The sequence below is a fragment of the Sander vitreus genome, chromosome 13, assembly GCF_031162955.1.
Source record: "Sander vitreus isolate 19-12246 chromosome 13, sanVit1, whole genome shotgun sequence".
NCBI lineage: Eukaryota > Metazoa > Chordata > Actinopteri > Perciformes > Percidae > Sander > Sander vitreus.
This window is the reverse complement of record NC_135867.1, coordinates 9,503,296-9,515,989: the sequence shown is the minus strand read 5'-3', so window position 1 is coordinate 9,515,989 and position 12,694 is coordinate 9,503,296. Positions and strand designations below refer to the sequence as shown.

Genomic DNA, 12,694 nt, shown 5'->3' with positions numbered 1-12,694 from the left:
CTGATTATTAAAAGCGCCATTGAATTGTATTTAAAAAATAATACCTAACTACAGGTGAAAATTTACAAAATACAATTTGGCTTGTTTTCTGGGCTTGTTTTATGACATATTTCTGAGCTGTCAACATCACAAGAAGATCTCATTTACTGTGGTGACCACTGTCTTATTAAAGAAAACCCAACTTTACAATTATGAAGATTTTTTTAAAAGTTACTATTTTCTTCTGTGAAAATCTGTAAAAATGGAAGGAAGGAAAGGAAATGATTCACCTTTCCATTGTTAAAGCATCACAGTAAGTAAGATTGTATGTAAAAATGACAGTATATTTTGATACTTCACAGATGCATGTGTTTATGTGCTGACTCAACATACAGTAGACACACGTGTCTCTTGACACATGTGCACAGATGGCCATGTTGACTGGGGAACCAATTTGTTGTGGTGCATTCCCTCGAGCGGGCAATACATGTGTGTGTTTAGTCTCCCAGTTAACATCCTCTCCAACACTCCCAGAGTTCCCCATTACTGGTCTGTTAATTTTGACTAGGCACACACACACACACACACACACACACACACACACACACACACACACACATAGTTAAACACCATTTTAATACAGCTCAATGCCCGCTGTCAGTCACTTTCCCTAATTCCTTCATTACACAATTTCTCCATACTCTGCTGTCTTTCTTTCGTCCTGTCTCTTGCTCAGTCTCACTTTCACCAGCTCAGGCTTTCTCTCTCACACACACTCGCACAAAAAAACACACACACACACACACACACACACACACACACACACACACACACACACACACATACACTCAGACTGCAGTGAAGCACTTCCTTCAGTCGCCTGGAAGAGAGTCTGGAGACAAACATGCAGTAAAGTGTGTCAGGATTTGAACACATCTGTCAGCAGCCCTGCTCATCTCCCAGAGGTTTGAGTGAATGTATCAAATGAACAAGATCCATCCTGTTAGCTTTGGGAATAACTTGATGGATGAATGAACATGCAGATCCATAACACAAAGCTGTTGTGATTAAGACATCATGCCTGTTGAATCACATGTAGAGTCTAATGTATACACCACTGTTTTCTCCTCCGTGTGTCCATTTCTGCTGTCTCAGTTTGTCAAGTTTAAATTTTTCTTTTTCCTTTGGTGGTCTGGCAACTGTCATCTGTTCTTTTGTCTTATTTGTTTAGGCTACTTCAGCTCCTTTCATTCCTCCCTTGGTCAAACATTACTTTAGGACAGCACCTGATAAAAGACAAAAACACAGTATGCCATATTTGATACCAAAAAAAGGACAAAACCAAATGACCACAATGTTAGCACATTTACTTGTATTCAGAACATTAGCTCCTTCGTTGCCTTGACTGATTATTAAAATAAAAGTGATGTTTTTGTCATCTGTGGCCTAATCCTTATTAAATTAGATTGCAGTAGAATAATACTGTATCTGCCCTCCCTTGTCTCCTTCAGCCCAGAGCCTCCCACACAATCCCCTACGGGCCGTAATGGTTTCGACCCCCAGTCAGACGTCTACAAGATGCTGCAGGACTACGAGGAGCCCGTCTCTGCACCCAAACAGTCCGGCTCCTTCAAATACCTCCAGGGAATCCTGGAGGCTGAGGATGGAGGTAGGAACACATGTTTAAATGTGTGGAGAGAGAAAAAGCATGTGCACTGCAACCTACATTTTTAGTGTTGTGCTACTTTTCCCAGAAGGAAGAGTTGAAATCTTAAAGTGCCCATATTATGAAAAAAACACTTTTTTCTGGGATTTGGGGTGTTCTTCTGTGTCTCTGGTGCTTCCACACGCATACAAACTTTGTAAAAAATCCATCCATGCTGTTTTGAGTGAGATACGGTTTCTGAATGTGTCCTGCCTTCAGTCTCCGAGTGAGCTGTTCAGAATCGGCACGGCTTGTGACATCACAAGCCGTTCCGCTTCTCGAACGAGCTGGCTAACCACAACTGTTAACTCGTAGAAGAAGAAAAGAGGTCTCACTCTGTAGCTAAAACAGAGACCAAGTGAAAAGAGGATCTGCAGCAGTGAGAGAGAGCTGTGCAGTACAACAAAAATATGGTGTTTTTTGAAAATTAAACCATGTAAACCTATTCTGGTACAACCTTAAAATACAGTTATGAACCTGAAAATGAGCATAATATGGGCACTTTAAACTAATTGACCTGATTGTGAAAGCAAAAGATTACAAGGACATACATTAGCTTTAGAGCTGCAAATAACGATTACTTTAATTCAATTCATCTGCCAGTTATTTTCTCAGTTAATCAATTAAACATTTCATCTATGAAATGTCAGAATGTCAAAATGCCTAACACAATTTCCCAAAGTCAAGGCTGAAAATACAAATTGCTCTATTGGCCAACCAACAGTCCAAACACTAAATGTTTCTTTAAATAGAAGAGATAAAAAACAGCAAATATTCACGTTTTAGAAGCTGGAAGCATTTTTGCTTATAGAATTACTTTAAAATGAGTTACTCGATTTTGAAAATATTAGTTTTTTCTCAATACATAGTTATACCACCATATTCTTTTTGATAAGATTCAGAGTGATGGACAAGGCTGCATCTTGTTACTGATTCATCTGGGTATGCCTGTGTGCATCAATACAATTCTCACAAAAACATTTTCTAAACTCATGTTTTACAAATACGGTGGATATTTCTGAGTAAATACTGTAAATCCTCCTATGATTCCAGCCGGAGGAACTTCTCGCCTTGCTCAGGCAGCTCCTCTCTCACTGTTTGTAGCTGCTCTGTCTTACTGGCATAGTTGTTAGTTGTCCTTTTTTTTATATATATATATATATATATATATATATATATATAGAGAGAGAGAGATTTAAATAGCTCACACATGGATGAACAGGGGAGAAATGTTTTGGTTTGGCAATTTACTGCAAAAACAACTCCACAAAGGACAATAAAGTGAGAAATATGGTTTTCCTGTTTATCTTCTGACCGCTCAGCATTCCAGCTTTGAGGACTCATGTGATGCTGACAGCAGCAGAGGAGGGCTAATTCTCTGAACTGGAAAAAAAAAAAAAAAATTCAGCTTCTGTGTTTGCCACTAAAGCAGGGCAAAAGTTGTGAAAGTCGTAGTTATAAGCCAAGCGGAAATAGCCTGGACCTCGGAGAAGTGGGCTTGTGACCTGTTAGCACGGATTGATGAATGTTTTTCTCAGCCTCGGCAACTAACACTGAGGCCCTTGAGAAAAGTCCCTTAATCCTTATTACTTAGTGGAGTGTTACCAGCTGTGAATGTATGAACGTCCTGCAGTGTCAGAGTCAGCATGTATGCTCTGTAAACATTCTCGTTTAAAATACTGGTTTTAATATATGTATTGTGTCATACAGTCTTAATGTAGCTCTTAATTCTCAGTTAAACTAGAGAACCCCCCCTCTAAAGATTTACACTGAGAGAGTGACCATCCTATGTTGGTTGGATGCCAATACTGATACAGATGTTTCATGTTAGAGAACCTAATTATGGCAAATTCTTTGATAATTTTTGATGTAATAAAGCAACAGCAACTTAGTAGTTAATGTGTCCTCCTCATATTTACTTTTGACAGTAGAGAATATATAGAACATATTGTTATGTGAATACAAGACGGCCCCTTCTCTCTCTGACTGTCTTTTCATAAATACTGTACAGTAGTTTGAAACATTATTTAGAAAATGAACCTAAACCGCTCCCCTGAAACCCACAATGGTGTATCACATCCTTGATATTGGTGATATAACCGTGACTTTTTCGAAAATTGATAACATTGTTTTCATCAAAAGTCAATATATAATGAACACCGGACTGGAATGATGAACTACTATTGGTAAACTATATCATTAACTTTGGCCAAAACAAACCCATTCAGATGGAAAAGCCTCATATTTTAGAATAAATCAATCACTGTTTTTCTTTCCCTGTAGAATAATATAATAATTCATTAATAATATATGTATTATTATCTCACGGCAAGAGTAGAAACTTTCCACTCACTTATCACATCTCTGGGTCTACCTTTGATGTGAGAGCCGAACGGATAATCCACAGCACAAGCAACAATGCTGACGGTGCCTGCCTTGGGGCCGGAAGCATAGCCAGAATATACGGTTTCCTTTATTTTTGCACTTACCATTACACTCAAAGCAATTAGAGAGAGGGAGAGAAAAAGAAAGAGAGAGATTGTAATGACAAAGGGGATTGGAGGCAGAGAGACACTGCTGATGGATTAAAGAGATTTAAAGGGGACTCTTTTCGTCTGCTGTCAGTGGTCTTTCAGCTTGGGAGACTGACAGGTTGATTGACAGGCTAAGACCTCAATGAAACAGGGAGACACCTCAGGTTGACATTGGGATCATTTTAAAAGCTACCTTTCTCTCTGTTGATGTTTGGTGGTGTCATTTAATCTGTGTGAGAGTATGAAATCCTGCCACATGTGTTGTTGTCTGTCCCTGTCTGTTATTGTTTTTATAAGCCCAATAAAGAAGAAACAAGTCAAATTAACAATTAAACACATTTGACAGTCAGGCTAAAGTCAAATCATCCTGTTTTTGAATGCATGCCTAGCTGTCAGGCTTTTAAATCACAGTAGTTGGTCCCCTTTTGATGGTGAAAGCCCCTGCAGAGGCCATGTTGACTTTCAGGGGCTTTTAAAGTTAAAGCAAACAAGAGTGTCAGTTTACCCAGAATTCCTCGGACTCTGCCATGATTGGAGAGTGTGGATGGAAAGGGGGGGGGGAGGTGAAAGTCAAAAATACTGGTGTTAAATTGGGGTGTTTGAAGCAATATTACATAAGGTTGATTTTGTACCAATATGAGGGTCTGTTTTAACTTTTTTCCAGAAACATGTTAAAGTATTACTCAGTTAAATGCTACCGTTTTTTTGTATGTTTAAAATAAATGCAGAGCCATTTAAATAGTTTACTATTGAATGTGAAGACTTGGGATTGCTCGTTTCCGATGAGATTTTATTATTCCCAAACATCAATGAGGTGAATTTAAGGGGACGACTTTATGGGGGAATGTTTCTCTAACAGAAAAAGAAATAAACAAAATTCCAATGACCTCTCTGAAACCTCATCCATTCCTTGAACTCCAAAGTTATTTGTATGGAAAATCCTAAAAAAAAACATCACATTTTCTGCTGGGGTTATTTTTTCAGCGGATATTTCGTCACAACGGTGATGAATGATGGCTGCAAAACCCAGTTTTAGTACATGGAAAGTGCTCAGGTGGGAAGCAGGCTGTGTTCTTTCTCAGAATAAGACAGGCATACTAAGGCATCCATCAGCATCACTGCTGTGCAGAGGAGGACATTATTTACTTTCTAAATCCAATTATTGATTGCCTCTTGGATTATACATACACCTCGGAATGTTCACATCCAGTAATATTTGTCATTTCCTTTGCCTCAAAAGTTGTATGAGATGTTAAATGAATCTATCCCAGTGGACCAACTTGGATTTGATTTGAACATCGTGATTAGAATGATCTGTATTTGTGACCATTAATTCAGATTGGTAAAGATCACACATCACATCAGTCCCATCCCCCGTAAAACACACTGCAGAGCAATTCAATTGTGGATGTGTTTCAAGGAAAAGGAGAGGGAGCATTCCAGTCAGATTGTTATTCCACAGGGATCAAGATTTAAAGCCCGACCAAGATTTGGAGTCCAGTGGGGGTAAACATGTGATGCCAGTGGTGAGGGGCTTAACCCTTTGACTGTCTGTCGGAACAGGAGCATTGCTCTTTTGACAGCACTATAGACTAGCAACCATTATAGTTTTTGTTTAATATTCTTTCATTTGCTTACCCTACAAAATACGCCCATTATTAGCTCCCAGTGCCCAAAGTGAAGTCATTGTTTTATTTGTCTGAACTACAGTGGAAAAACTTTAAAGTTTGACAGTGGTAGCAATAAACAAAAAACCTAAAAAGAAATCCTTAGTTTTACTTCATAATTAGTCTTAAATGACTTATCAGATTTCTCATTGAATCATTTTTCTTGTCAATGTCAGCACTTTGTCAGCACAATGTCAGCATGTTTTCCAACTTTTTTTCCCCCTCTCTGATGCAGTCAGAGAGGCCCCAGAGATAAAGTGTTTGTCTTTCCAACACATGAACACTGAACATTGTGCCCACTTGTCAATGATCTCATGTTATAGTCATGACAAAACCCTTTTTAAACCCCTTTGGGAGATACAACCCTAAAGTATGTGCAGCATGGTCAGGAAAAAATCAAGGTTGTTATTTTAATTTTTCTTTTTTTTCTTTTTTACTTGCTGTCTAAAATTATATTATTACAGTTGTTTATTTATCTTCTGACACTGTGATTCCCTTTTGCCTAAAGTTCCCTGAGGTTTCACACTCTGCACCTGACAGGTTTGAGTTAGGATGGGGGCTGTTTTACAGTATGTGTGGTTGATATTAGTCACAGTGTAATACACACATTGTGCCGTGAATGTTACATGGGGTGAGATGTGATCGGCCAACTTGTCACTGTCTGTCAAATAAAAAATGGTGTCTGTCTGCTTTTGGCAACAAATAATATGGGGCCTAAGTAGTCTGGCTATTTAAAAATATAGAAGCAAGACTAAACAAGCACTCATTCATTCGTATCTATTCCTGACTGTGGTCTGAAGACTTTTATAGTCAACCTTCCCCTTTGTGAGAAAGTCATGAGAGTGCTGCACATAAAAGGTATTCCATTAAAGTTCATCATTAGGTAATAGAGACATTAATCCCAGGAATAACATACCCAGCTCATGTCAGCTCTTAAACACACCATGGAGCAGTCAGAAGCTAACTGTTACTGATGGGATGGAAAGTGCTCAGAGTCAGGTGCCAGTTGCGAGGTAATTAGACTGTGGTTAGTGGCAGCGATAGGTGGCCTCTGCTGGCACATCATCAGTAAATGGACGTCATAGTGCAGTTCACGGCTGTGCCCCACTAATCTACAATGGTGCACTTGTAACCACTGGAGTGGCTCCAGATATCCAGTATTAAGTATGCCCCTTTCATGCATTCCAGTCAGGCATAACTAAAACCCTAATGATTGGATTTGATCACTTTGATTTAAAAAATGTTATCTGTGGGAAGGAGGCAACCCTTATCTACCACCAGACTTACCAGCCTCAATCACTTATTATAGGTTCTTTTTAAAATAGCCTTTTGTTGGTGGAATTGTAGCATTATTGTAACATAAATTAGCATTATATATACTGTTGGTGTAGCTGGCTGAGTTGGTGTTTTTAGATACATGTGTTTTGTGTAGAACTTTATTCTCAACAGCTTATTGTAGCTAAATATATTTGAGAGATATGTGTTCAATTTGAAAGAAAATCCCCTTGAGGTGTTGTAATTTTCATTTTAGCAGATATTTACATTTAACAAAGACGATGCGTCTAACTGTTCTTTCTATTAAGTTGACGTCATCGTAACTCCCCTTGTGTCGTTCACAGATTTTGTGTGATTGTAGCATATTTGTGTGATGGAACATGCTTGAAGGTTATTGTATTGCCTCAAGTGGTTGCTAGGACATTTTGTAAATGATTTATTTATTTATTTAACTACTTATCTCATTGTGTCCTATATGTATATGTATATATATATATATGTATGTGTGTGTATATATATATATGTATATATATGATATATATATATATATATATATATGTATATGTATATATATATGTATATGTATATATATGTATGTATGTCTTTATAACAGGGTTCTCTGGGTTACCAGAGGTCAACATTGGAGATGTTCAAGTAATGTCAGCACCTGGAATTCTGTTGTACATTTTTATAATATGCTTACAGTATTTGTAAGATCTGCCCTATGAATGGTTTATGGTGCCGTTTCCAAATATGCTGTATGTAATGTAGTTGTTGTTGTTGTTGTGTTTTTAGGTGTGTCCCCAACAGACAGAATGAGAAACTTAAAGTCTCCAGTCAGGTCTCCAATCCCCAAACTGGGAAGCCCCATCCCCAGCCCCATGTCTGGTCTTCAGAAGCTACCCCAGTGCACACGCTGCTGTAATGGCATTGTGTAAGTATTGTACAGAGCCTGGTTTCCTTTTTTAATGAATACAAAGTAGTGGACCATGTAAAATCATAGTACATTTAAATAGTATGTGATTATCGCTTGGCATTTTTTGGCTTTTAAGTGTAAAAACCACTCAGTACATCTAAAATGTTTATTTTACCTTGTATAAATGCTTGAACTTGCTTTTCATTTCAACACCAAGGTATAGTTTTTTTTCAATTTGAGGTATTACATATCACAGCATAAAATGTAATGGTTTTAAAATTATAGTTACTGTGGTCTACAATTACAGACTACTGAAGATGAAGTGAATAAGTACATACAAATATGAATGATTTATTATCAGATTTCCTGTTAAAACTATTTTAATTACCATCTGGAAATGACATGTCTCTGTCTGGTTTTATCCCGCCTCCTGTGGTCATAAAGTTTAAAAGTTGAACGTGAGGTGAGTGAAGGTTCTTCCCTGACTCTGAAACAAAGAGGTTAACTCGTGCAAGTCTACCTGCACCAGCTTGCCTTTCACAAGTCCTCAGGAAAGCCTATTCCCATTTATCATTTTAATGATTAAACCATCCTCCACACCCTATCCCACACACATGCACATAGGTGCATATACACAAACCTAAACTAAACATTAAGCGCAAGAACATGCACATACACAGACACACACACACACACACACACACACACACCTTTCTGCCAAAGTAACCACATGCACCGGTAATCCCTCCACCCCTCCCCCCCCTCTTTAAAAGCAGCTGCAGGTAAGCAGTGATGTCATCAGCTTACTTTCCTCGTTAACAAGAGGGCATTGTAGGAAAAATAAGAAGAAGAAAAAGAGGGTATTGTAGGAGCTTGCAGGCCACAATAAGGCTGTTATGACCTGGGAGCATTTTATAGCGTTTCAAATGAGTGTAGAACACTGTGTCAAGAGTTTATCCTGCAAGTCATGTGGTTTGATGGGAAGGCGGTTAAAAAAAGAAACAGGCTTATGACTGAATGGTCGTTGGCCCGAATCCCCAGTCCAGAAAGGAAAATCTTATTGGGAACAGTGAATGAACAACGCCCTGAACAACTGCCGTCCCTGTGTGACTTAGTGAAGCAGTGAACTTCCAAATGCACCAGTGATGATCAGAAGCCAGTTAGCAGAACATGTACTATTCAGGTCCCAGGTGGGAAAGTATGGTGTGTGTGTGTGAGACCTTCCACCTATAACGCCTCTCAGAAAGGGTTCTTTGAAGCCTCCCTGAAATATGACATATGATTAAATATATTCAAATACCTGCATGGTTACAGTCGTTATAACCTATGATAATTGCTGATTAGCATAGATAATGGGAGGTTCGATAAACAACTGTGAGTCATTCATTAGCAATGTACTGTATCACACTTACTTCCTTTAAAAGTCTTCTCCTGAATGTTTTGTCCTCTGCAATAATGGCACCTCCCTAAAAACTGCTTGCAGTTATCCTTTTAAGGCAGTTTGTGTGTCATTGCATAATTTTCCAATCATGCATTTCCATCCTTCTCAGCAGTACAACCCTATAGTGTTCCATTGTAAGGCTTCTGCCACTCTGCTTTTATGCATACAGGAAACATTTAGAGTCAACTATCTTTGGTCTTTTTTTCCCCCTTACACTACATATAAGGCTGTGTTCTTCTGTACAATGTCAATAAAAACCAAATTCCTGATTTTGACTCAGGCTCTGTTTTACTTTCAGCATCCTTAGGCTAGACATGGGATTAAGAACAGGAACACTGTCACTTAATAGTATTAAAAGGATTATTCAAAACCCTGATATGGCTTAAAATGTATTTATTTTAAGCTAAAGTATCATTGTCAAAAAGAGATTGATAAGCATCACTTAAATCTTTGAAATTTGAAACGTAAATAACTCAGGCAATATATGCTTATTTGTCAAAAGCATTATACTTGATTAAGCTACGTGAAAAAATAATAAGTGTCGTACAGCACATTGAGCAACCTAGTCAAATCTTTAAGTCTTTAGATCACGGTCAAGCAAAACTCTTTAGGCTAAGCAGTGTCTGGGAAAGGCTAAATACATATATAACATTACTGGACTAACCTACACTAGCGCCAAACCGGTCTGGTTCATGTGTCTCTGTTTATCTCACTGGATTTTTTTTCGTGTTACAGTCATCCTCTGCTGCATCTCTGTCTTTTCTTAATGTGTTAAAGGTGCTGTAGGTAGGACTGCGAAGATCCAGGACTTAGCCAAAAAAATTTAACATCGACAACTTCTCAGTTCCTCCCCCCTTTCTGCTGAAGCCCAAAACGGTCTCCTAAGCCCCTCTCCCCACAAGGGAGAATGAATGCGTGTGCATGAACAGTGATTGACACACAGTTAGACACCCCCCCTGGCCCTGATTGGTGATCATCTGAACAGGGAGCTGTGGATTTTTGCAAATCACACTACAGGCTGTAGGTGGTGCCAGAGGAGCCGGATTCTTTTTTAAATGACCTGCTTCATGTAGTTCTACTGGAACATAGGGTCAGTTTCAGCAAATATGACAGAAAGTTAGTTTTAAGTCTTACCTACTGCACCTTTTAAAACCTTCATAAGTCGTAACACTCTCTATCTCCCGTCATCTCTCCATCCAGTGGCACCATTGTGAAGGCCCGGGACAAGCTCTACCACCCTGAATGCTTCATTTGCGATGACTGCGGTGTCAACCTTAAGCAGAGAGGCTACTTCTTCATCGAGGACAGTCTGTACTGTGAGACCCACGCCAAGGCACGCGTCCAGCCCCCAGAGGGCTACGACGTTGTTGCCGTTTACCCCAACTCCAAGGTGGAACTAGTCTGAGATGGAGATGGAGCTGGCTAAACTGTAAAATAACTGGGAAACTAAAATCTGGGAGAATGGGGCTACTGAGTATCAGAGCCTACATATATCAGGCTCTGTCAAGCAGGAATGCCGATCTTGGATTCAGTTTTGCCTTTGGGAGAGTCCTATAAAATGTATGTTTCAGTGATCCAAGATCAGCATTTCTATACTGACACTCTTGATGAATGCTATGTATTATTGAGCATATTGAAATATGTTGACAGAATAAGCCTTGGATCTGATGAGAATTCCAAAACTCAAACCCATTAAAAAGTTGACGTGTATGTCCCAACCTGACAGCCCTCATCTCTCAATCGGTGTTTACATTAAAATCTACATGCAAGAAAAATATTGAACCACTCATATTCATATTCAGAAAAGATGTTCATATCCACATCACAAGCACACCATATTACCAGAACATTCCAAGTAATAACCCAGAAACAACAAATGCACAGAGGGCAGAAGTCTGCAGATAATGAGATGTTTATGCAGTTTGAAATGTCTACACCAGTATACTCTAACAATCAGCACATGAGTGTTTTACCAGCAAAATATTAACTCACTTATAAAATAGCCTTAAACTATCTACACTAGTGTGTGTGTGTGTTATGGGTTATCACATATGAATTTTGAGTTGATTGAAGCCTTTGCTGAGATGAAATGTGCAGAGGAGTTGGTGGTTTTTCTGCCTTATGACTAATTTTGGATTTAGGTTTTATAATGACAGTTTCCCATGCTGCACAGCACACTACAAAATGTCAGTCTGTGTTTTGCATTTCATTTAAGATATATTCAGCTTCGGTTAAGGTGTTTAAAGGTTTCATTGTCTTTATTTTATTATACTCCTGTTGAGAATGTACTTTTGCATTTTGTAACATACATCTATGCAGTTTATTTTTCAGACTTTCTATGTTACAAAACTGGGGAACTGGGAATCTGTTTGATGGTCACTTTTTTTCTGCTTACTTTTCAGTTATGTGAAACAATGAGCAATAATTCATTATAAGCAAATATTTACAAGTAAAATTGTGAGTGTCTGGAATGTGTTTCAGTATGCTTTGATGAAGTTTACCAAACTATAAACTATGATCTATCGTTCTAATTTAGTAGTTATACTAAATGCCTCAATATTCAGCTATCCAAGCACCGCCACCCTTTAACATGTAAATAAAACCGTGCAGGAGACATTCTCAGAGGTCTGTGAGGAAGTTGAAAGAATTTCTCCCAGATGGGATCACAACAACCTCAATTTATAAACATCAAATTGCAAGAAATTAGACTTTAATGATGAAGTAACTTAGCCTTATGTAGTGCTTGCATGCCTGCATTGATGACATTTTGAGCAAGCATGACACACATTCACAGAAGATTGTAACTTAAGTGCTGTCAAGCACCTGGCTGAGAGAGGAATTTCAACTCACAGTTCGTTGGGTCTGTTTATTAAAAACACTCCATTTTGCCTCTTGTGACTACTTTTTTAAATAGTCATGTTTGAGAAGGGAGACACGGCCATAGAAAACTGTCCGGCCTACAACATGTGGGAGTAAAATTCACCTTGTTTAGTTTTTGGACCCACGACATAATAGATACTTGACAGTTCCTCTTTGGAAGAGAGAAAGAAAGTTTGAAATAGGCATACTTGTATTCCCTTCCTACTATGAACTCACATTTCTGCTCACAGCCAATGCAAATGAAATATACTCCAACATTTCCTCTGAGAGGGGAAAGAAGGGAGGGACGGAGATGAG

General features: G+C 38.6%; 1 protein-coding gene across 2 annotated transcripts in view; it reads left to right on the top strand.

Moving 5' to 3' along the window:
• Nucleotides 1–11,216, top strand: part of pdlim4 (PDZ and LIM domain 4) — a 46,512-nt gene extending 35,296 nt beyond the window's left edge. For both annotated transcript variants that reach the window (XM_078265534.1, XM_078265533.1), the window contains 3 exons: nucleotides 1,491–1,648; nucleotides 7,956–8,094; nucleotides 10,718–11,216. In XM_078265534.1, the coding sequence (XP_078121660.1) occupies nucleotides 1,491–1,648; nucleotides 7,956–8,094; nucleotides 10,718–10,922 (502 nt within the window). In that variant the 3' untranslated portion in view covers nucleotides 10,923–11,216. The remainder of the gene's footprint in view (nucleotides 1–1,490; nucleotides 1,649–7,955; nucleotides 8,095–10,717) is intronic.
• Nucleotides 11,217–12,694: the final 1,478 nt, after the last annotated feature.